We start from the raw sequence: 26567 nt of genomic DNA, 5'->3' as shown, positions 1-26567 counted from the left end.
CCATTGATTCGATCATGGACAATAGTGCGAAGATAACTTTCAGAAGACAAATAAATGTTTTCAACGGTCTATTGTACGAAGAGCTACTGTACATATTAACCGTAAAATGTTAATATTTGTATGTTTAAATTTCTTCGTTGAATAGGAAGTAGAGATTTTCATAGTTTCGTATTCAAAGTAGAGATAATGGAAACGCAAGTAACGAAAGATGTTTAAGATAAATGTTGCTCGGAACTGTGGGAGAGTCGTGTACCGTGTATTCATTTTTATTCTAGCTATTTCTACCAAGGACATTCTAAATTATAGAGATTGTAGACTGGTACGGTAATCTATGATATTAGGTTGTTTAAGATCACGTTAACGTTAAAGTAACATAAAAACGATCAAACTCGGAAGGTGTCTAATTATACGTTTGATAGCCTCATTTTTATTACTCGCGGATACTGGATATATATCCACGTATCTTTCGCCAGTACTTATACAACTCGCACGAAACCAGGTATAATAAAAACATAGCAACTCGGCATGCAATTAGACACCCTCCGTGTTTGAGAATTGCTTTTTATTTTAAAATCGAGATAAATCTAAAAGAACGTAATAACCTATCTTTGTTACAAAACTGTATAATTTCAATTTATTCCAGAAATTGTAACGTCTGCAATTATATAACGAGGATCAAGAACTGATAAATATACGAAGCGGTTCTAAAAAATAAAAAGTTGAAAGAAATAAGAATTTATCACGAAATTATAAATTCGTGCGCTATTGCTTCGATTCCACAAGTTGCTTCTCGAACTGTCCTCTCGAATTTCTATAAAACCTACGTACTCTGATAAAAAAAAAAAAAAAGAAAAAAGAAAAAAAAATGTTACTCCAACCTTTCTCGACCAATATCCAGCTTTATTCTTTCGCGCAGATCGTTACGAGAGTAGAGTAGCAATAACTGAAACTAGTTTCGCGGTGGAGGAACGATTCGAAGAAGGAAAAAAAAAAGGTTGGAATTTTTGGGTATCCCCTGTCACGAGTACAGCCTCTAAACGAAAGGTACTCGTTCACACGAGGTGACAGTTTGAGTTGCGGGAACCGACACGGTGGCCTGTAGGAGGCATCCAGGTTAACGTATAAACTTGCGATATCGCGATGCATCGTACGTACATAATGTGTACATATGAAAATATGATGTGTATACGCTCGGCGCTGTACGTAGGTAGATATACGGGTCGCAACTTGGACGCGGAAATCGGGTCATGCCGAAATATTTTTCTGGACCTCGGCCGGCTTACACCGCTTGGAAAGGATACAAGATGCGCGCGCATACGTTGCTACGTACGCGACGTGGTGGACCAAAGGACACTCGGTGAAGTTTTCGTGTCAGCGAGGTATGCAAAGCACTCGAAGACGCCCGTTGGAATTACGAACGCTTTGCTGCTTCGGGGAGCGAGTAGTAGTTCACCGAGCATCCGAGTCAAGAAGATCGGGCCACGGTTATGAGAAAAACGAAAGGGAAAATTAGAAACGGATGAAAGGGAGCTACACGCTTTAATAGCGCCGCGATAGAGTGGTCGACTTAAAATGACTTTTAATTTGATGTTAACGCGCTTTTAATGCCCTCTTATTTAGCCACGCGCGCACCCCGGTTCCCAGCGCGTACGCGTCGCTAGGAAATTCACACACACCGGCAAAAACCTACATCATTTATAGACCGGTCCAGCAAGATCGACGGTTCGCAATTTTCTGGCAAATTCTGCGACCAGGTTTATCACCGACCTCGGTCTATTTACATTCTTGTCAAATGTGGGATGGTTTGGATTTTAAACGACAGAGGATGGGTTTAGAATCGAGGGTGCAGTGTCTTCTGTACCCCTCGATTTCTGTGGGCAAAGTGTGCAACGAACGAATGTTAATTTTTTCTTCGTTAGGGACGACAGAGAGGAAGTTTGTTTCGTTTTTGCGTAGAATTCAATTCCCTTTGGGATGGTATTCGAAATTTTTACACGTAGCGAGTGTGCATGTCTGAAAAATTGGAAAAGCGGAAGTAGAGAGTATCGTTATCCTTGGATCTACTTCGCTGGAAATTTAATCAGATCTTTAGACGAGAAGGTGAAATTTATATTTTAAGTTTCGTTGCAAACTGTCGTGCCGTTTAGACGCAATCGTGTTAACAGATACGTACACGTATGTATGTATGTATGTATGTATGTGTGCGTTCGTTAATTCTTTCTCTGTGAGCAGAAAATCATTAGATCCACCATCGACTAAAACGCTTGTTAGAGAAGAGTTGGTGACTTTCTACTCACACGAAAACTATGATGAATGAACGCAGCTTATTATTTTTCTCGAACGTACAATGTACATACTATATGTACGTACGTATATTCGAAACAATTTTTTTTTATAGTTAAAACGTGATAGGGAAGTCTTAAAAAGTGTTATTTCGTGGTAACAATATTTCTGAAACTGTTACAATAATTTTTTTCTTATAAATCGAGCAGTAAGAAATTCGTGGTACTTTCAGAAATCAATTCTTTCGGAAAAGTAATTATCGAATATCGCTGGTGTAATTTAAATTCAAGTGAAGTTTAAGGCGCAAAGAGGAAATTAAATCAATTTTATGATTTCCATCGCTCTTGTAATGACCGTCGATTATGAAAGATTTTGCATACAGATAACTGCGATAAGAATTTCCTATTTTAATAAGTTTCAGCGTTGTAAACCTTGGAACCCATAAAATGTCATATAGACTTTAACAGGCTTTTTTCTTCTACACATGGAGTCTATAACCGTCCAAGGTTTAATATCGTTATTGCACATTCCTATCGATATCGATTTTATATTATATCAAAACACAGACTGCGATTTTCCCTGCCTGGGGCGCGAAAAACCGACATTAGATCTCGGAAATAAGCAGCGCTAAAGTTTCGCGATTGAATTGGATTTTCTTTGTCGGTGTAACTTCTTTCTCCATTTTCGAGATCCATTTCTATATTTTTCAGTTCACCTACTTACAGCCAAGAAAGCTCGGCAATTTTAATTACAGCTTGGAGCACTTCCAGTGTCTTTCCACTCTTCGATACGCTATCGACGTATCTTAAATTTTGTGCAAAAGTGTGGAATGTATTCAAAAATGTTGAGAGCCGCTGAACAAATTCTTCAATTCTTGAAGACAAAAATTACACTTATGAAGTTTCTAATTCAAGAAGTAAACTTTTGAAGGTATCTTTACGAAATATTTCACAGTAACGTAATATACTTTAAAAAAATTATTTACGTTGCAAAATCCTTTCCATTTAACTTCTTGCTCTGTACAGAGACAGTACTTTCGCTACATTCTTACGTTCTTTGAACTTCCTACTCTTCAGTATTTCGATTTTTAGTCTCACCGACTCGCTAATTCTTACACTTTACTCTCCGATCCTAACATTGACAGTTACTTTCCGACATTTTGGCTCTAATTGGGATCTTCAACTTTTCGTTGACTCATCGCGTAATCGTAGCAACGTATAAGCATAAACGTACACAGGGTGTTTGAACTACGACGAACTGTATCGTTGAGAAAATTTGTGATACGAACAAAAAAGATATGTCAAAACACGATGGTGTTAAGTACTTTAAACTTCTGTGTTAGTTACTGTTATGTATTTCGATGCATATCCGTAGTTGCAGAGCACGTACACACATTGTATTTAAACGAAACATATTTTTTAATGCACTGTTTAATGCAGTTTTTATTTCCTACGAAAAAGTAACAGTACACTTTTTCAGAAAATTGTGAGTGTTAGAGATATTTTAATAAACTTTTTCATTAATTATAATCCCCTAAAGTCAAAAATACAAAATGCTATTTTTATTAGGGAAAACCTTTTGTAGAACTTTTTAATATCCAAGTCATTAATAATTATGAACTGAGTTTTAAATTTATTTAAAACACTTTTCACAGACACCCATTAAATGTCAAAAAATATCTCGATAACTTATGAAAGACTTATGGAATCAAAATTCCATTTTTTTTGCAACATATTTCTGTCTCGAAATCCTGTAATTATCAATTATATCTCCTTTCTATGTAACAAAATAATTATTCGAAGTTGTGTGTTAAATGGCTTTCTCTATGTCTTCGAAAATATTTTTCTACAAAATCTAAAATAATGTCACATGCGATGTTGAAAGAATAATACAAGCATTGTTGTTGATAGATGATACGAAGAAGTTACTTACGAATGATTTTTCAGTACCGATTCAATCATATTCGTGACGACAGACCAAATGAAAACGGATCCGTCAGAAGAACCAACTGCTATGTATTGGCCATCGGGGCTGAAAGTTGCTCGTGTCCAATCGAAACCAACTTTGAAACCATCAGCACTGTAAAACAAAGAAAGAACGCATTGTAATTCGTTTCAATATTATATTCCTGAAATTCCTTTTACACAAACGTTTAATTGAATTGAAATTTGTTGATTTTCTGTCTTATTTACCGAAGGTAGTTAAATCTACATTATTACCGTTATTAAAGATTTACCTTATTAATCAACAAATGGTACACGTAATTGACGAGAAACATCGTGGGACATATGTGATTGTTTATTGGGAAATTTTAATGTCAAATCAGTGGATTTTCCAAATTCAAAAACTCATAGTGAATTTAAATCGTATTATAAAAATACAATGTTAACTACAGGCTTTTCATAGGAGATTCTGTTTTCGTGAAAATTAATTTTGACAATTTGTTGAATTCGCGTGCGATTAAGTATTTGTAGAACGTGTCTGCCCATTATATATTATTTCCACTTGTGTTGATATTTCTCGCTCACCCCGTATTTCTTCCATCGAGTATACACAACTGAATTGGAAAATATTGGATATTTAAAGTACCGTTTCTGGTAAACGCAGCAAACGTTATTTACTTAGGTTATGCAAAATTGCACAAGTCTCGATAAGAACAGATTTGTTTCTCTACGATGAAGTCTTGAGAAAAAGCTTCGTTCTAGATAAAAGCAGTCTTTTTCGAATCAGAAGAAAATAGCTCCGAATAATTACAGATTCTGCAATAATGTCTTAAAGTCCTTGTAAAACGTACTCACCTAAACGATCCGATGATTTTCTTCATCCGCAGGTCAATAAGTTTCAACGTATCGTCTCTGACGCAACTCAAAAGGTAATTTGCATCTGAAAACAAGCAGGTGTCGCTACTTGAATTTACATGTGTCGCTGATGTTGAAGTTAAATTGGATGTGCTAATACGGTTAGCCATGCAACGCTCCATTCTATGGTAAAATCGTCAAAGATTTGAGACCATAGTCGCGAAGTCTTTTTAAGCTGGCAACGTTTCTTGTTTGTTTCGAAAAAGTAAAATTTTCTCAGGTGTCGACTTTTTTCTCGTTACCTGAGAAATTAAATAATATTAGAACACAATTTATACGTTACTGTACGTACAGTATTTCTCTCGGTGTAAATATTTTTACTTCGTAAAGAAATATTTGCTTTCAAAGAACGATTCCTTTTCGCTTGTAAAGTGTTTAAAGTAACACCAATAAATGTAACGAAACGATATACTATAGTTCATATTTTTGTCACTTTAATTTAGATCATCGTGCATTCTAAACGTTTCGATCCTATAATTTCATGTCCCCTTTAGTAAAAAATTGACTAATGAAAGAATACAAGGAAAAGTCTTTTTCTCAAATATTCAAACACGAGCTAAACTGATTTGTACAAGAAAATGAACATATAAGAAAATCTTCTCTGTACTTTATCAATTTTTAATCACTTGTCTGTCATCTTGATATACAGATACATATTTACTAAAGAAGATCCGAAGCTTTCAAGTCAAAAGCTTCAAATACACAGTTCGAGCACGGTACGTATATTCAATTAATTAATTAGCATTACTGAGATTCTCAGCATGAAATTATTCATACTGAATCGTTTCAACGTTTACCAAGGTTAAAAACCGTTGACCCGAGGACCTAGAATTTTACCCGTATTAGTCTCGAGGTTATCAAAAAAAAAAAAAGGGAAAGAGCGCCGTTGGTTTGAAAAACATTCGTGACTGTGGTGTCAAATCTCGGTCAGTTTGACGCGGAATGGCCCGTACGTGCCCGCATAAGGACGATAAGCAATCGTTGATTACGTTCTGATTGCATTCCGATCACGTTGCGAGGAAGTTTCCGTGAGTTTCCGTTATTTGAACAGCGACAGTGGGGAAAGAAAGGGAAAGAAAAAAAAACGTTCGGGTGCACCTTGAAATGCACCGAGACGAATCCGCTAAGTAAGTAATTCCTTTTCGGGGCGTATAAATCTTATGGGGAGGCGTTCGAGAAAGGTATTCTGAATCTAGCGAACACGTTTCCCAAGGAATGGTATATTATACTTTAATGGAAGTATACATAATGTATTACGGCCAATGATAAAGGAAAAGCATTAGAGCGGGCATGATGTAATCGAGCAGAATTTTTCAGTCGCTGCAATATCGTCTCGTTCGAGTTCTATCCCCCGCATTATCCAGATTAATGAAATGCGCCGGGGTCGATGTGTGTCTTTTCAAAAGTACCCTTCAATCAGCGCGGTGAATTTGCAAGTGAAATAAACGCTTTGAGATACCGACGGAATAACGACTATCGTTATAATATCCTCACGGAACACGGACCGCTGCGCAGAATAATACTTTTTCCATGTAAATTACTTTTAAACGCCGAAATTCGGCGCTCTGTTCGTCGATTCGACGATGCGTGTTTAAATCACGCGAATTCTTTCGCAAACAGCTCTTTTTTTCACCGAACAGTCCTGAAATTGATTTTATTGAAAATCAACGAACGCGCACGAAACCGATCCAAACACTATTGCTTTTTATTTTCCGACCTACAAAGATGAAAATATTGCGATCCGGAACGATTTCGAAACAATGACCTTTACGGAAATGTAGGTTTTACAGTTGTAGAATTTATTTTAAAATATATATTCTTTTTTCATAGATCGAACATTCTCGTCGTCTCTGCAAAAGGTATAAGAGTGAAGCAATCGAATGGTTAGTTCGTGAGATATCTTAAGTGAATACTTTCGTTGAAGAAGACGATTGAACGCTTCTTCATTAGATTCTAAATAAAATTAATACGAAGTACACCGATAAATTTACAATGGAACAATTTTTTATTCTTCTCTCGCGATTCGGTGTACAAATGTATTTTTCTACTTAAAGATATTTCTAACGATATTTGAAGAAATACCTTATTACCGAGTTGCATTTATACAAAGTTATGTACAATGTAAAATTCTTACCGCGAGACAGATCCAGCGACGTGACTTTTCCTTCCAATAGAATGTCATTTGAGCTGGATTCGGCTCTGGTGTCCCAAAATCTGATTCTTTGATCAAAATGGCCGCTAATTATCGTAGAACCTTCTCCACCAGAAGTTACCAGATCGTTGCAACTGGAGCCTGCAAACTTAGTTTCTATACCTGCAACGAGACATTTAGTTGGAATCAAATATCTTCCATGCAAATGAGGTTCACGGTTCAGTAGGTGCTCAAGTAGAGGATGGTTATCGAAAACCCTCGATATCTATCAGATAAGTTACACGTACGGTAGCAGAATCTGTCTACGACTTTGTTATATCACACGGTCCAGCTAGATATATCTATTTAAAACCATCGATATTAATTCCCAGTTCACACTTCGCGAAGGTTCTTTAAGATTAATGGACATCGGATGGACGAGTCTATCCAGACTCCTTGTTTTACTTGAACAGTTTGGAAATTCTCATTGCATAATTTCGAACTTGCTGTTTACCGAGCATTTTGAGGGCAAGCATACGCAAACAATCTAACATCGCTTTTCTCTTGAATTGTGCTTTAGACGACGGATAAACGTTAGTATCTTTCGTAGAATAATATTTTTTTCGAATACACGTATTCACGAGCTAAGACTCGATTGTTCGCAATATACTGTGCAGTGTTGCACCGTAGAACGAAAAAACACGAAAAAATACGAAACTCGTTGTCGATTCATTTTCGTTAAATATTATTCTTACGTTTGCATTGGCAAATCGATCGTGTACCGCAAACCGTGTAATGGGGAGGTCAGGGGGAGAGAATCGAAGCAACGATCTCCGTTTCTCGCTCTGAAAATTCAATCGAAACGCGTATCTCCACATTCACATAAAATCTGCTTACGTCGGTACACCTAAGTCGACGGGTATGATGCATCGCCACGAAGTAATAGGACCCAGTAATTCCATCCTCATAGGAAGCATAGAGCCTCAAGCGATATCAATAACCGACGTATCGTTGCGGTAAATTCGACAGGCTAATTGATTGGCCGGTAAATCACGTTTGATTTAACGTGGGCCGGCCAGCAACAAAGTAAAACGAACGATACCAAACAAAATTCGTAAATGTACAAAGAGAGAGATCAGTCAGAATGATTCAACTATCGTTATTTATAGTGTGCATGTTACGGTAGTTGTCCACTGTGCAGCCAAACAATCGACGTGAAAATTCTCTTGTCACGGTAAAATGAAGTAGAGAGAGCTTTAGAACGAAGTGACATTCGTTAAAGATTTTGTCAATGTTATTTAATCGGTGTCACAATCGAACGAAATTTTCGGGTCAGTGGTAGTCTCGATCGTTACAATTGGACATTGTTTGAAATTTGTTTTCCCTTGAGAAATATAAAGTACTTCGATCGTACAGTCTGCAAACGGTGACACTAGTTGCTATATTTGCGAGGTTTCGGTTCGTTGGAGATGTTTTATTTATTTTTATTTCTTTCGTCTTTGTTTATTTAATAACTTTATTGCTCAAAGCTTGACTATACATACGTAAACGTTCATCTACTGCGAGAGACGAGATACAAGAATGATAATCGTGCGAAGAGACGAGGTGCAGTAGAAGTGTTGTTTCTAAACTTCAATTCCAAACCTAACATCTTAAACGCGAGTATGTATTCATGAATGCGCTTCGAGATTGTCGAGATTTTTTCGATGCAATGTATCTTTGATTTATCTCCTGCTAACGGGTTTTGAGGCGTGTACAATGAGTACTATAGTGCAAGGTCATTCTTCTACTTGGAGCATTGTCTTCTGTATAAAAAGAAGAGAGCTAGGAATTCAGATGGTCTGTTCTTACCTTGCATGTCAATTTAGAATGACTGATTTAAGAACGGAGAGAGCCTGGTGTGGTCAATAATCCGAACTGTTTCGTCACAGTTCTTGAAATCCGATTAAAATGATATCTAAATGAAAGATGCAATCGTAAATCATAATTAGGAGTGATAGATACACTTCGAGAGATCTGACAGCCGAACATTTATCGAAATTGCTCCAAAGTCCTTTGAGTATGTACCAGCATTCGAGCACACACAAATCTAATTCTATTTTTCTTCGCTCGATTAACAATAAAAACGTACGAGTAGAAGAATCGGTTGTACCATTAACAAGTGGGGTAAAAAGCACTGGTTGTACGTAAATAAGACTCCAAGCGAAACATCACAGGTTAGGAAACTACGAGGCCTTGAATACATCGTTTTATGCTTCCACGTGAACTGGATAATGCTGTTCAAGTAAAGAAGAAACTGAGTGCATTCAGTAAAGTCGACATCAGTTTTGTCACTGTCAGATTCAGTGCTCAAGATATACAAAAGTATGTCACGTGTTGCAGGAAGTAGAGATGAAAGGCAGAGTGAAGATCAAGAAACCGCTGCTTATGAAAAGGTATACGATGTTGCAGAGTATTGGAGTTTACAAAACGATACGTTCCGTTTGCTACACAGCACTGCGGAAGTCTATTCCGGTGAATGTAAAATAAATCGTTTTAGAACAGATAAGAAGGGATAAACGTGACAAGTACAAAATGAAAGATCGCAGAAACGACTTTTTAATCAAACGATGAAATTTGCAGATAGAAGTGTGGTGTAAGAAGATTGCACACAGATCGGAGAAATTAATCACACTATTGTAAGTTGCAACGTTTAGATTTACGTTTTACAAGTTCAAGGTGTGAAAAACTTTTTTCATTCGTTTCGATGTTTAACACTCCATTAACTTCTTTTCGTGGCTAAAAAGGGGAAGGTAAAAGGTGTGCAAATACATAGAAAGAAAGAAAAAATATAAATAAATATTTGATGGAAAATGAAATACTCGAGATGAAATACCAAGGAAAAAATTTAAATAAAACTTACGGTACGCGTACGAGGATACTGCATTTGGAGTTATGGCGGGTCACATTCATTCAAGGGCAGCATACATCCTTTCTGTGCCCGAGATAATAGCCCCTGAACATATAGAACCTGTCGTAACTCCGGACGCAATCTTCTCTCGCACGAACTGTACTTACTACGCCCAAGTTAGAAAAAATGACATTTTTTTTTACCAACAGTCAATAGTGTTCAAAATCCAATATAAAAATTACAATATCTTAATTTTGATCAAACTCACCTATCATTGACACTAGAACCATCGACGTATTTCTATCGAGTACCGTTAGTTGTCTATTCAAATAATCGTCCACGAATATCGTAAGCAAAGACACCGTTAATGATCGAGTAATTTTAAAAATAAGTTCAAAACAGGTCCCCTTTGGTACTTCTAGTGTTTTAAACTCTTGCGAATACCTTTCCTCGATTTACAATCGCACTCGTTCGTAAAATGTAGAAAGACTTCGATCTAATGATATTTAGAGTCCTTTATAAGGAAGACGAAGACATCGATGCTAGCGTTAGCGGAAGATCTGCAATTTATGCGGTTTGCGGTGTCGATGTCGAAGCGTTTTCACGTTGCATCAGCGTTCCTCCACGACGCTGTGGAAACCAGTTGACGCGAATGTTATTTCCCGGCGTAAATTAGGTTTGAAATCCAGCTTATTGCGCGGTCGAGATCTATGGAAACGGCTGGCCCCGGAAACTACAACGCGAAAAGGGGAAACCAACCCCGACTTGTAACGTACTTTTAATAACAGCGTTAACTGGCGTGGTGCAGCATTGCTTACGTACACTACTCGTATTTCAAAGCTCGATGAAATTGCGCGATCCGATTTCTTTGTTACTTTCCTTCGACACGGTTATATCGACGTTTCCCGAAGGCGCGCTACGGTTACGGGGACGGTATTATACAATGAATAAATACGTAACGGAATAGCTTACTTTTCTTCGATAACACTCAATGGACTATGATTGTTCGCCACAGGTCCTGTTTCCGTTTTCTCGCTCCAGGAGTCATATTTTTCTGTTTATACAATACACGTGCCACTGGATGTAATCATGGATTCTATTTTTATTTCTATTTTTCTTCTTCTTTTTCTTTTACTTTTTCTTTTTCTTTTTTTTGGCATCGGTAGATATTCCGATAACGAGTTCCCAAGATTTGAAGAAAATACGAACCACGAGGGAATTAAAACAATTAGACACATTACTCTGGAGAATTATGCGTGAGATTCACCTACACGAGCGAACGTAATTATGCTCGTTATAATTATATTTTATTCCGATTAAATAATTATACAGGATGTGAACGATTAGGATTATGCGCAATGATCGCATATTTCGGTTGAAAATTTGTAGAAATTGTTTAAGTAATTATTTTCCCTTTGAGAAATCTGTAAAAGTTTGCGTAATTGTACCATTGGTGCTTCTTTACACGAACCATTATCGATAAGTGCAAACTTGATTCGTTTTATTCTTCTATTAAGAAACGACACTTTTCTTGTTGCCTCGCAAGTTATATCTCCAAAAATCTCCAAAAATCTCCAAATGTCTCATCATTGATTACTGCAGTAATTTGAAAACTTCCAACGCCGAGTATTATAGTTAATCGAACGAAATTCGTTATACTCGTTTGTAGCAAAAATTCATACAAACGTTATACGTTACTTGAATTCATTTCTAACATTCTGCACACTTTCGATATTCTCGAAACACTTTATGGACATGTAACCGTCATACGGAACGTTTATTCGCAAAATTGTATCCCTGTCAACTATAGGAACATCGTCCTACGTGTAATTTAAACACAGTAACGATACGAGAAACACCTTCTCGGCACGGAACGATATAATTATGGAATACCACACACACACACACACACACGCGGACCGCTTTACGATTTCCGTGTACAAATTTCCTGAAAAGTGTTTCACAAATAGGCGCAAGATAAGTGAGCGAGCAACGAAGTTTCCTTCAAAGTGTGCCAGCACGCTCCAGAAAAGTTGTCAATCCATTTTCTATCTCCGTGCCATTACAGAGACACGAAACTTGATTTATAATCGCACGTTACATGACTTGCTCGCATGCTAAAAATAGAATTGCGATTAAGTACCATGCACAGTGAATCCTTTTACCGACAAACTGTATACGAAATTCCCTCGCAACGAGGTAATGAATAAATATTCCTAATTCACCGAGCTTATTTGCGAACGTTAACGATGATTACGCGGTTGAATCCTAATGATAATGCTGGTGGAGTACGAACATTACCACAACAAGTAACCGCTTGGGAAGAGCTAACGTACCAGAGAAAGGCCAAATGAATTCAGCTACCAACACTTTATTGTTAGTTTGCAGTTCCTGGTATTTAAACCTCTGGCACGACACAGAAATTACTTAAGACTAGTTCCAATGCTATCAATCTTACGCAGGAGTTCCTTTATTCCTAATGTAATCAAAGACTCGTCTTGTTTTCACGACAGGTGTCATTCATTTTCTTCGAGCCACGTTTCTTCAATGGATTCCTTTCATCGATATACAGGGTGTTTCCTTTAACTCGAGCACAGAGAATATCCTTGTATACTTTAAAATGAAAAAAAGATTACGATACTCCGATAAACAAATATTCTTTTCTCGACCACGTTCTATGAGATTTCAAGAGCGTTAGAATATTTTAAGAGGAACAATATATCTTCGACGGAACAACGATGTAGTTTGTCAATGAACATATTTAACCACATATTGTACGTTGACCTTCGAGTGACTTTGAATAACAAAAGTCACGTTAACATTTTGAATCATTATTCGTGGTTACCTATTGATTGTGAAAAATTAAAAGTAACGATAGAAAGTTTTCAAATTCAAGTTCTTCTCGTATTTTTTTTCAAACTTAGAATTAATTTCGATAAGAGTTAGAATTTCGATCAATGATAAAGAAGGTGAATAAACGTTCGAAGAATTTCCCGACATTATTTTTCGATAAATTGAAACTGACGATTAATTTCCATCGAAACTTCAATCCCACCGTACTGTACGATATTAAAAATCATAAAACTTTGAATTAACTTTTTCCTCGATATTTACAGTATAATATGAAAGCTCGCAATTTTTTCAAGCGAGTGTTTTCACCCCTAGGGCAGTTTCATTGGCGAAATAAAAAGAAAAAAAAAAGAAAGAAAAAAGAAACGTTACCATCGCTTAAACTATAATTCTGCGTAGTTCGAAATATCTCGGTGCAATCGTAAATTGCGCGACACGATCGATCGTTGTCATAGACAGGAGAAATGATGTTCCTGAAATCTCAAGGAACAAATTCTCTCCTCGTGGATATTTTTGTTGTTTATACGCTATTTACGGACACCGAGATACCGCGCTTATAAAAAGTTTGAAACAACTAACGACGTTTTGATAAACCCTACCGGTCGTAGCGTTAACAGGATGATAAAACGGGCGGTAAGACGGATAATACACCGATAGAAAACAGGTGATCCGCTTTAAGCTTCCTTTTTGTCTTAAAGCGTTCTAGATAAACAATAATTCACGCTTAAACGCGCTTTCAGTGGCGGCGGTCCCCATTGTACGTTCCTTGCGTAGCGAGATTTATTTGCACAAAACTTTTGTATACCGCCGTCCGCCTTTCTCTGATAGCAGCGGGCTTGGTTTTCACTATTTTGCTGTGGGACCGCGTTCACAACAAAAGCGTAAAAGCCTCTAACCGAAATGGATGTCCGGGTTGGTTCTTTGTGTATCAAGTTTGCCTAGTCCTGGCTACCTCGATGCGTGTGAAATTAACTCGGACTTAACTCGAAAAAAAGCACACGAATTTGGAGGAATTATTCAAGTATACGCCGGTTGGATTCTGTAAGCCGGATTTATATTTGTGCGCGCGAAAAATAAAAACGAGCGGGATGTTGGTGAACGGGGGCGTTCGTTTCCTGCGTTTTCGTTGCAAAAAGCGTACACGACGTTTTGCCTTTCCTCGTTTAGGTTGTTAAGTGCCTGTACTCGTCTGGGACAAATTAACGGTAGGGCTACCACCGTTCGCGTTTCACACGATACGCCTTTCTATTGTTCTGTAAGACGATTCTCGAGCGACAGACAGGTGATTACCTGCGTTGATCGAGGACACTTGAAAATATTGTCATTGATGATGAAACGAGTACCGTGTACAGTGTATTCCCAATTATGGAGAGCCTCGAGGTCTTGAACTTTGGGTTAGGTTCTCTGCAGAGATTGAGGACATTTGGAAAAATTGTCATTGACAGTGAAACGAGCACCTTGTACAATGTTGTATCTCCAGATACACGAGGAAGCTCGAGGTCTTCGACTTTGCGTTACTTTCTCAATCTGTATTCCACGTGTTATGACAGAGACATGGTCACTTTTCGTAGGAAAAATTCTTCTCCCGAAATTCATTGTCGAATCTCTGGGCAGTGTTCGAAAATGAACACAACCGGTACCTCGTCATTCAAGACAGGAGTACGGCCGTGAATCCTCCTCTGTCAATAGAGTCCCACCCTCAGCGGAGCATACTTCGGTACTCTCTAGTTCTGTTGACCAGAGTGTAAATCGATATCTGGAACGGTCCTCCGAAGGATATGGTTCCACGAGATTAGTCAGCGGTCCATAGAAATCGAATGTAAATTCTGCATAAATTTGCAAACTATACAGACCTTTCGTTGGCGCGGTCCGTATCAGCTGGTCACTTCCCTTGCGTGTTCAATTTACTTTCTCGATCCCTCGAAGCTGACCCCTGTTTGACGAAAAAGAATCGTACGTTGTTCTTCGTTTCGCCACGAGAGCAGCTACCTTCGTCACGGAACGTTATCACCTTTCCAAACTACCGCTTATCTCGCGTCACAGTGACTCGAAAATGAGCAAAGCCTTTGGCAAAACCCACTGCTGAAGATTTCGTGACCTACATTTCACTTTAAGAATTTAAGCTTCCGAAGGATTAGAAGTCATCGGTTTATTCTCTTCTCGACTTTCAACTCGGTATTATATAGGCTGTTGCACCTAACTTTATCGAAGCTCCAGGTTGTCCATTGGTTGACCAATCTTTAACCGAGAAGATGATTCACGAGAGAAAATAAATTGAGAAGAATGTTGTCGCTTTGAACTTTGTTTCTTTCTTTCCGAAAGATGGAAAAAACGAAAGCTGAGAAAGGATAATAGAGAGGAGCAGTTCGTTCTGGTCCGTTAACAGTAGTTATGGTGTCCAACGGACCCTACCTCAGACGTGGGAGCATTAGATGGCTGGTGGGAGGATGTATACATAGGAATTGGTGGCGAAGCGAGAACAAGCGGAAGTAGAATCGGTTGAATGGCCCTCTGGTGGTGAGAGTAGGAGGTGCCGCGCCACAGACGTATTATAAACTTAAAGTCCGACACGCAATTGAAGACCTTAACAGGACTGTGCAAATTTGGGAACGGCGGCACCATTTGCTCGATACCTTACGTTTTCTCTAAGGGTCGTCCACTCGATCCTTTCGTCCAATAGTTTAGAGGGTGAATAATAAATTCACGAATACTCGACAAAGTCCTCGTTTTGACTGTCAAATATCATCAGAGAATATCCACTCAACTTGCAACACCGGTAAAAGATCGCGAAGGTGGACGAACAAATCTTCCATCCAGAATTAAGTCTATTGGAGACCTAGCCGAACCTTCTTCGTAAACCGTAATTCTTGAGTAGCTGGTTTGCACGTGACTTTTTAGAAAATACACATTCCGAAGACCCTTTGGGTAAGGATCTGAGAACCGTAAATTTCTCTTTCATGTGGCAGGTTTTCCATTCCGCGGTACCCTCTCTAAAATATGCAGCCCTCGACAGGGATACTTGTTTTCCACACGGTTCGGTTGATTCGCGTCATCGAAGTTTGTAAATAAAATTATGATCGACGAAGAAAATCGTCGACGTTCGAAATCGATTTTCAACAACTCGTTGAAGTAAATAATTTCCAGACGATCGTTAATAACAATTACAATGAATCTGTTTCGATGAATTCGATACTTTCTAACATTCTGCTGCGTCTCGTATGTAAGAAAGTTACTTACTTCGAGTCTTTATTCGTATTTTCTCTGTTGACTATTCGATCCTATTAGAGTATCTTTATTGCGTTAAGTTCGTCGTTGTGGTGATCTTTTTCTCGGACAAATTATTGAGCATCTTGCTCGACTGATCAGAGAACTGGTCCAATCCTTTACATTCGATGTCTGGGAAATCTATTGTACCTGTTGGTCATCGGTACATCCACAAAAGTGGTCTTTAGCTCGATGATAAAGTGGCTCTTTGAATTTAGCGAGCTGATGAATTTCACGAAGATGGTTAATATATTTCTTCTATAATTTCATGTTATGACAGTATTATCTATAAATCTAGATCACATCGATGGGTTAAGCGTTGCTTCCTTGAGGACTTGTTCTTCGAGGTGTTTCATGTACGCAGATGTCAGCGATGACTAGTGGAAATATGCGAACCTGTATAGCCTGATATCTGGTCGTACCAGTCCCTTTGGAATAGATAATAGATGGATGTAAGGCAGTGATGTATAAACGCTACGAGGTTGTTCGGTAGTTTGTTGCTGATTACTTCTGTGTTATGTGTGATTGGTACGTTCGTAAATAGGGTTGGATATCGAAGGTTATCGGGTTACCTTCCGGTTGTAAACGGATATTTTTGATTTTTGTCTCTGAACTACTTAGATAAACAGTTAAGTAAACGACAGTCGCAAGACAAATGTTGGCACTAGTCCCTTGAATCTCTAATGAGGCTACAATAATAGTGAAACGTTTAAAACATTAAATTTTAAATTTTGAATTTTGAATTTTAAATTTTGAATTTAAAATTTAAGATTTTGACACGATATAATGCTATTATTAACACGATGTCAAATATAATATTAAATCGGTAGTTTTTGATTTCAAACAGTTCAAAAAATTATACATTTAATTAAACGGAATTTACGACTGTTTAAAATTGTTTTCCAAATTCGTTCAAAATTCTAATGCTTTCTAACGTGTTCTTTTTAGAAAGTCCTGTACAAGCAATTCGCTAACTAATTTAACTTTTGCGTCAAAGTATGCAAATTTGTACACTAGACGATTCATCGGATAATCTATTTAGAAAACATAGCGAATTTCAGCCTCAAAATCCCCAAACAGTATTACGATTCTATTACTTTGAAATTAAATTCCACAAGTTTCCTTTAATCGTTCCACCCGTTTAAACATCATCGGGATAGACGTATGCATACCACGTAAATTTGCCAGTTATTCTTACCGAACCTCTTTTTATCGAAAAGCATCATCACCCGTTAGGAGAGTCAACGATTAGAGACAAAAGGTGTTCGCGCGAGGAGAAAAACTGCAGATTGAAACAAGTTAAGAAAGATTCCGCTAACTCGTGATAGGAGTCTTATCGGCTTAATTAATCCCGCAAAGTGACGACGCGACGAAAGATAGGTTTTATTCGATCCTTCTCCTTAGAGTGCCGTTAACCTTCGTGAGATGCATGAATTAGCGTCAAATCGATGCCATGTTTGCAGTAATATATCAGTATAGCCGATGTGTAAAGAACGTTGAGAAATTTATAGGCAGTGTATCGCGAAACGATGAATACGATAACTAGATAAGGAACCTCATAGAGGAGAGGAGAAGTACGTTGAGAACATTTATACCTAGAATAGTACTCGAGAGATTTTTCATTCAATTTTTTACTTCACGAATTAATATTCTTTCGTAACGTTTAAAAATCGAAAATGAGATCTCAGAACGAGTATATCTTGTCGAGAATTCACCTTCTTTCGATTCGTTCTAGTACCGTCATTGTTGGATGGACTGTAAAAATAACTTTTAATCGATGTATCGTAGACTGTGCAACCGCGATGAGAAAACATATAAAACGAGATATTTACATATTTTATTTAGTAGATTATATAGCTATGTATATCCATTTCTCGAGGCACGTAGTATCAGAACTTTTAGAGGATACACTCCGACAACAAATCGTAGATAATGGTGTTTGCATGACGAAGCACCAGCACGCTTTTCCTCTGATGTTGAGCTACACTTAAATAGAAACTTCGCTGCAAGAACCCATGACCCGAATCATTTGATACTAAAAATGGTTTCGCATCTGTGTTCGATACATTCTTGCGTACTTTCTTCAAATGTAAAATTGGTGTTACTCTTGTTACTAATGAGGAAAACCCAGTTTGTTTTCTCTACGATGATAGATAACGTTTAAATAAAAATTTTCCTACAAAATCACGCAAACTGAGTCATTTGATGTAAAAAATGGTCCCACGTTACCGTTCTATACGTTTTTCTTTACTTCGTTCGAGTGTAATATTGTTGCCACCTTTGTTTCCCAGAGAAAATATCTTTCACACAAGTTATCTTTGAAAATCATCAAAATAATAGCAGTTATCGAACCGTATCATTTTTATGGTACGTTCGTTTTTGACAATTATGATTCGTTTCGTTCGAAAGATTTGCGAGAAATGGAAAAATAAATAACAGCACAAGAAAAACATAAGCGATGCGTAATCATTTTTCGAATGAAACATAAATTCTTCCATTGAATGCAAGGAACGAAAGAAAGATAATTTAAATAATCGTCTTATTAGCAACAATCTACAGTTTTCGTAATTAGAAAAATCTGTTGGGCAAAAATTTAAAGTGGTCGTGCCCGCGAAACGTGTTGCCAAACTGTTAATTATTTCTAATTCTAACTCTACGGTAATTACAAGTATGCAAGTGAGATCGTGTGATAAAGCATAATTGCGAAAAAAAGAAAAAAACCAACACTGAAAATAGGGGTTAGAATACCTCATTAATTAACGAGCAGAAGTTAAATTCTAAAAGTCCGTGAGCTAATGTTTCTCTCAACAAATTACAGAACTCACATTGTTCGTAAAAATGACGATAAAACCCTACGTTGTATCATAAATTTAGCTGGGCTCAATATCGTTAACAAATCGTATAGAAACTATCAGATTTCCATAAAACATGTCTCCCTGGTACCCAGGGGAGGTTAGCTTCAAAATTATAGTCTACAATACCTGTACGCAGAAACATCCACGCGTATTCGTCGTTCGTTTTGTTGTTCCGAGACGCCTTCAAGTATATTAGCATTGCGCATGATTAATGGGGATAATGAAGAACGTGATTACCGTTAATGCTGTGCATTACTTTCTGTCTATAGTGCAATGGTGTTCGTATCACGTGTACGAATAAACGCGCGCGCTGATAGTCTAAACGTTTCTATTTGTTTCATGTTGCTTACTTACACGCTTTGCTACGCAGGTCCCAAATTTTTAGGGTACGATCGTAACTGCCAGTAACTACTTTTGACGGTTCGCCAAGAAACTTCGCCGCCATCACCTTCCCGCAGTGGCCCGTTAGGGTGTGCTGAAGCAGAAATGGGAATGCCGTTTTAGAACATTTACCAACACATTTTGCGTAATAATAGGATATTCTGTAACATACGTGACGTACTAAAAAGGATGATAATATTTGGTAGTTGGATTCTATTGGCGAGCATATTGTTGTGCATACGGAACCGTGGAAAGGAGAAACAACATTGTAGGGGGATCGGTTTATTCGTAGATTATAATTTCAGATAAGTTTTTATTTAAAACAATAAAAGGATAATTCGTTAAAGAATGTAATTGTCAACTGAAGGATGTATCTGAACGTGCAAAATTATTCGAGAATTGAAAAATTATGTTTGCTCAATGATATAAGAATTTTTATTAAATGAAAATTTCATAAATTTACGAAACGTTTATAACGGAGGTATAGAATATTATAAATTAGATAGAATGTGAATGGAATGAGTAACGTTGTATTTGAACGGTAGTTACTTCGTTTTGAGGTATTTCTCCATAAGTTTGTGTATAACCTTCCACGTAATATATTATTTAATATGGAATTCTCGTAGATCTTATTAAGAGAACTTGTTAGATCTCTCTTATTATATCTCCCTTGTTGGTACGTAATTATACAAGAGTAATTCAAGAAATGTAATTGATACGACTGAGAATGTAAATGAATTAAAGTACATATGTAATCAATTATTGCAATTCTTGTTGCTCTAAAACTTCAACAGAGAATATATTTCTCGTCTTTTAAAAATAGAAATAATCACGAGCTGTAAATTCCTCTCGTAAATATGCCACGTTCTTACGATTAATTAATATCCCAAAAGATCACAAAATCGTATATATAATTTCGATTCGAATATTGGAAAATCTCGTGAGTAAATGTATATTTAGAGAACAGTGACCCCGCTTTCGAGTGCGAAAAAAATCAGGACAGTTGATTTGCTCAAAAGCGGGGTAGGTAGCGACTTTTATCTCCATGCATGATCACGCTTCGTGCGAACAAGATGCATCAAGAGTGAGCAAAATAGAATTATTTCGAACGAGTCTCGTATTACACGACGTTTGATGTTTCGTTCTGGCAGTATGCAAATGAGCAAGGATATGGAAAGGGACGATCTTTTCATTTGTGTTATATTATTCTGAGATTCCTGGACATCGACTTGCTAAAACTGTCCCTATTGGTCGAGCATAGCTTCCACGTGGTCTTCGACTGTCCAAGAACCCCGGATTATGATGGTTGCAAGGTAATAAAACCGTTGGTCTCTTGGCGCTAGGGTCTTCGTGATCATTGCATCCCTAATTGCAACGTAATAAAGTATGGGATTGTCGCGAACTTACAATCTGCATCGTTACTTCGCTCCAGACGTAGAGATTGGTATGTTAAGTTCAACCTGTTTGTAACATCTACTCGAGATTTCCTAAGTGCTCGAGGTAAAGATCTACAGTTAGAATGCCAGCAGGGATACGATTTTTCAGAAGAAAAGTTTCTTATACGAGATACAACGTGACTCGTAATACGATCGAAGAAAAGGCTATGTCTCCTCCAAAGATACGTCGAAACAGTGGAATAAATCTTTTTCGTATTAATTCTCCGTTGCAAGAAAATTGATGTCGAAATTCTGCTCGATATGTTCTCGATAAAGGTGTTTTAACATGTTCGTATAAACATGTTCGTTTAAAGTGTTCGTATATATAACACGTAGTTATAATTTTACGTGTACCACTCCCTTTCGAATCGACGTACATATGTAATATTGTGTTCTACAAAATACGTAAATATACCTTTGTGGGTTAATATTTACTGAAATAGTTAATTATTAAACTGTTAAGAGTTGCCTCCTAATTGGCGCACAAAGCTTATATTTAGAGAATGAAAAATGCTAATGGTGTACGAGAACCATGAACCAGAAGCTACGCGATATTAATTCGATTACAGGTTCATGCTAAATTGGGAAAAACAACTCTTAATCGTCCATCATTGCCGCCTCATCTTCATTTATGGAAAGGTGAATTAAGGTGAACAAGGATCGTACAACAGAATTTCAATGGCACGCAACAAATATGTAATTCGTATAATTATGATAAATATAGAAAATTGTTCGCAGTTTAAAGAGAATTTTTCATCGTTAATACACGCGTTACCAAAGATTATGTAGCACCGTCGTTCCATAGCTCGTTTGAATAGGTTTTGTGTCGCATGTCGATATTAACATTAATTTTTACCGATGCAAGATAGTGTAAACCCAAATTGAATACATTATTTCAACGGTAACACGTTAAAGGTATCGATACGCCGCATTTAAAGTAACGTGTTTCTTAGATTCGTTCAAATACAGAAGTTTTACAGTACTATATAATATTGTAACATTATTTTCAATTTTAAGAATATTATTTATTCCGAAATTTCGATTTCAATTTTTCGTTTCATATCCATTTTGTTATTACGGAAGTATTTAACATCTAATGCAAGCAACGAATTAATTGTACATTAATTGCATGGTATTAAGGCGTAAATAGCAATTACTGAACATGTCAACATTAATTATACCTAGTTAATTATGTCTTAATTATGATTTTAATCGAAAATTTGTTCGTATATTATTTGTAAGATATTAATACATTGTGATTATTAATTTAATTATAGAACCAGTTTTATGCCTCTACTATCAATTTCATAATTACAAACGATAACATCGAAGAATTCGTAGAATTCTATACGTGACTGAATTTAAATAATTCAATCTTTTAATAATTCCGACACCAGAGATATTTAGAGAAAATGATACCACCGAAATATTTAACAAAATGACCCGGTACGCGTTAATACTGCAATATTCAAATTTGCAGTTTCCGACTCTCAATTAGACGTAGTACAAAACACATTTCACGCAAGGCAAATTGTGTTCGAAAGTTGAAAGTCGAGGAATTTAAAAAATTTAAACTTTCCCTTCGTGACCCGTTAACAAGTTTCCTTATCGTGTAATCTTATCATTTATAATTCATCAACGAGCCAAATAACTGAATTACGAGTGCGACCAAAATTATTGATAAAGGCACAGACGAATACCTCGTCGCGTAGTTGTATCTGCAATAAAAACGTCAGTGATTGGAAGCAGCACGAGTTAGAAACATCCATCGACACTTTCAAACGATGACGGTGAAGCCATTTAATGGTAAAGAATTCAAGCGTAACGTCGACAAGGGAGGCACGAACAACTCGAGGGCTCTTTCCTGTAAAAGGGGCGCCATGAAAAAGAAGACTTCGCCAATTTTAAGGTACACGGTCGTCGGAAGCTCTTGAAAAATGTCCTAATGTAAATTAATGGTCCGGAAGTTTAGCCAGAAGGGCTCTAACGCGAAAGAAACACCGGTAGGAGCACACAGCACCCACCGACGTTATACGAGCCGGGAAGAACTTTTTCCGCTTCCATAAAGGAGAGTAAAGGAGAAGAGAGTGAACCCGAACTATACGATAATCTAACATCTCAAGAAGTTGGTCGAAAGTGCAGGGGCGAGTCCACGTTTCTTACGGGGCACATTAAACGATCCAGTGGATACTCTTTCTCGATCGCCCTCCACCTAAGAAGATTCGAAGTTACGATTGTATCCTTTTATGATACTTATAGCATTTAATATGTTTCAGAAAACTGCCCGGGGCAAACAACGAACGTCGAAGTAGAAGCTCATCGTTTCGCGTTTATAAAGTGCGAAGTAAGTTGGACCGTTTCGGTCGTTTTTACGCGGTTGAAATTTTATACGATGAACCAATAAACGTCGAGAACCTATACCGATCTATGGATCGTTTAATCGTAACCAAGCGAACAAATTATAATTACACGACGGTGGAATTTATTTCGTGTTATCGTTCGACGATTTACCGATTTTAAAAGTATTGCAGACCGAACGTCCACTACGGACCAGGCAAAATGACGTATACAATAATAACCGTCAGCTTATGAATAGTTGATATGCTGTTCCGTCGCATCATCCACTCCGAGTCTCTTTCCCCTAACCCCTATAGTTTCATAAATATTATGCTAATAGTCACTGGGCTACTTTCTATAAGGTACGTTTCACGAAAAGATAACAGTGGTGCACGAAGAACCAATGAGACACCTCGGTCATCAAGTGCACGCAGACCCTATAAAGGACAATGTTATATGTCTCTAGGGCATTTTGGATCTAAGAATATGAAACGATTACTAAATGTGCGTGCAAGCCTCTCGTTGGGAAGTATGGAATGGCACCACTTTCAATCTGATGACCATGTGGGATCACCTTGAAAATGAACCTGAAGTTCGTAATTACGATGTTTGGTCAGAAAACGACCTTGGAAAACTCCTGGAAGGAATATTACGAGGCACATAAAACGCACTGGCGTGGGAAAACGTTAACCTTGAGGATATAACCTGCCAAATGTGTTTTGGCCCTATGGTAAGTACCACAGGGCCATTTACAACAGCTGTCTTTTATGGTGTGCAAAAGCCTTTAACGTACCTATATACGAAAACGATACACAATCTTCCTTGGAGATCTTTCGTCCATGCTCTGGAACTTCTGTGGTGTACCATCTCGCTTATTTTTACCTAATTAAACCGAAATCGAGACGAAGTAATTTTATTCTCGGAGAATACAATAATAGTTCCCTTTTTCGGATAAAAAAAAATTGGGTCTGCTAATTCGCTCGAAAGTGGGGTAGATCTTGATTTTTATCATCGGTTAAGATCTCGTCTCGCGTGAATAGATCATACCAAATGATAGAGTAACAATGAACGAGTTTTGCACTGCATAAACATAAATATCGGTGGGGAGTAATTTCATTGCTCGAATCGGGGGTAAATATAGTAACTTGAAAGCGGGAATTACTCGATACGGATACGGTGAAGCAATATAGACATTATATTATATTATCGTAGTAGGAAATCTTTTGTCTCCGCTTCTCTGCTGATCGTAATCGATGACAGTGCTCTGACATCAGATAAACGCTGCGTTGTTCTCATGATACAATCTCTCCGTTCAGCTTGAATTTGAAACGAAACCCTGTTACTTGCTTTACCACTTATGAACAATTAATCACTTTTGCTTAGTTATTGTTTAGACACAATTATTGTACCAACTAATACAATCAGTAAACAGGTCTCTAACAAGTAATCGTTCACAACTTTGTCGTTACTCGGGGAGAAATCGCTTTATTAAAAAGAGAAGCCCGCCTGGACAAATGGAGTCTTTCGAGGTAACGTAGAGACCAATTTTCTACGTTGAGAATGTATCGGCCCATCGTGTGTTTCTGCTTTCGATCATAATAACGCTAATTTTCCTTTCGAAGCACCAATCGCCAAGAGAACGTTCATTAACTGTTGAAGCCCTTCAGAACTCATCACAAGTCCCCTTATTTTGTCAGTCCTCTGATTCGAGAGCATCAGCGGGACTTAAGATCTCCTGATCTCCTGCTCGGATTCCTCGGGACGCTTTGAGGGAAATCTTTTTCAGCAGTTCATCGGCCAACTAACATTAAAGGTAAGAAGAGACGAATAACAAGAGAACTCGCATCAGTGGAATCAATTCGAGAAGCAAAAAGTCGACTGACTAACCAAACGAGCAATTTCTTACACAAACCAAAAGGGAAGGCAGCAAGAAGATTGCCGAGTGATAAAGATTGCCGGTGCCCTGACTGTGATGGGAAGTTCAATGATGATCGGTGAGAACTGTGCACTGACAATCTTTATCACTCGGTAATCTTCTTGCTACCTTTACTTTCGGTTTCTTCGAGGAATTTCTCTGGGTAGATGGACGGATAGATACATACCGAGCGAGTAAAAATGTTAATGGTTTGCATCGTGATACTTGTTTAATTAAACACGATTAAATCCGTGGTGTCTATATTACCCACGTATCCGCGTACCCCACTAAACGAGAAATACGTACACTCTTGCTACGATATTTATTTTCGTTGCAGCCACGATCGCAACATAGTATCGAACGAGAAGCGAAATAAATTCACTGTGTGAATTGAAGAGAGTTCGATCGATCGATTAAGCTTCGTTTTCCTGTTTTGTTAGTTTCTATTTCGAGTAAATCGACTCAATCGTGTTGACGTTGCCCCGTGTCTCTCTATAAATCGTACAAGATAATATTTGCGTTGCGGAGAATATCGTGGGTCAGGCGGGTTATGATTCGTTTTCATTTTCCTTCGATAGTTTCCACGTCACTTGCCGGATCGGTGTAAACGTGCCCTTATGGATCGTTCTCGGAAGTTGCAAACCAAGATTCAGAAAATGTGAACCGATGTTGTCTTTTTTTACGACGAGCTGCCAGCGGCTACGTAAGGTGTGCACCAGATGCATACTCGGAATAAAGACATAAACTCTTTCGTAGAGATCAATCGAGACGGAACTGCCAGCGGAATTCGAGGCAGAAGGAGGAACAGGGCGAAAGATGAATAGGTGGATCCCCCGAGCTGTACGAACGTTCAATTAAACTCGATAGAAGCACCGAAGAAGATGCTGGTAACCTTCCTGGAAGCAACTACCGACCCCAGTTTTACAGCCAGTGCGTTCGCTCTGTTTTTAAAGCGCATAAGAGCGAACTGTATTCACGTTTCGCTACTGGAAACACGCCCATAACAGATGTTAGGTGCGGAGCTGAATACAATATTCGAGTGCGTAATACAATTCGAGGAAAAGATTCGAAACTAATATCTTATATTTTCTCCTCTATATCGAACGACTTAGATTACAAACGTTACGTCCGCGATCGAATTTTGAAAATGTATGCGACCACTATTGCAAGCTTAAGGATACTAGTATTGTATTTTTTTTTATATCAATATTACAATAGAGAACCATATTCGTTCCAATATAAAATCTCCGATACACGGTTCTACGATCTTTTTTCGTTTTTAAGATGAATAGACACATCAAACTTAGACAATTATTTCTGGCACACCCTGTATTTGTTACTATATATTCAGAGAAGTACTCCGTAGT

General features: G+C 37.7%; 1 protein-coding gene across 1 annotated transcript in view; it reads right to left on the bottom strand.

Annotated features, from left to right (window-relative positions):
* LOC143149062 (autophagy-related protein 16-1-like) overlaps window positions 1–19611 on the bottom strand; it is a 51847-nt gene extending 32236 nt beyond the window's left edge. Inside the window, exons 1-4 of the mRNA XM_076316104.1 lie at window positions 19486–19611; window positions 7276–7455; window positions 5082–5166; window positions 4216–4362 (exon numbers count right to left, since the gene is read on the bottom strand). Of these exons, the coding sequence (XP_076172219.1) occupies window positions 4216–4362; window positions 5082–5166; window positions 7276–7455; window positions 19486–19576 (503 nt within the window). The 5' untranslated portion in view covers window positions 19577–19611. The remainder of the gene's footprint in view (window positions 1–4215; window positions 4363–5081; window positions 5167–7275; window positions 7456–19485) is intronic.
* Window positions 19612–26567: the final 6956 nt, after the last annotated feature.

This window comes from Ptiloglossa arizonensis, chromosome 7 (genome assembly GCF_051014685.1).
Source record: "Ptiloglossa arizonensis isolate GNS036 chromosome 7, iyPtiAriz1_principal, whole genome shotgun sequence".
NCBI lineage: Eukaryota > Metazoa > Arthropoda > Insecta > Hymenoptera > Colletidae > Ptiloglossa > Ptiloglossa arizonensis.
This window is presented reverse-complemented; position numbering and strand designations above follow the sequence as displayed.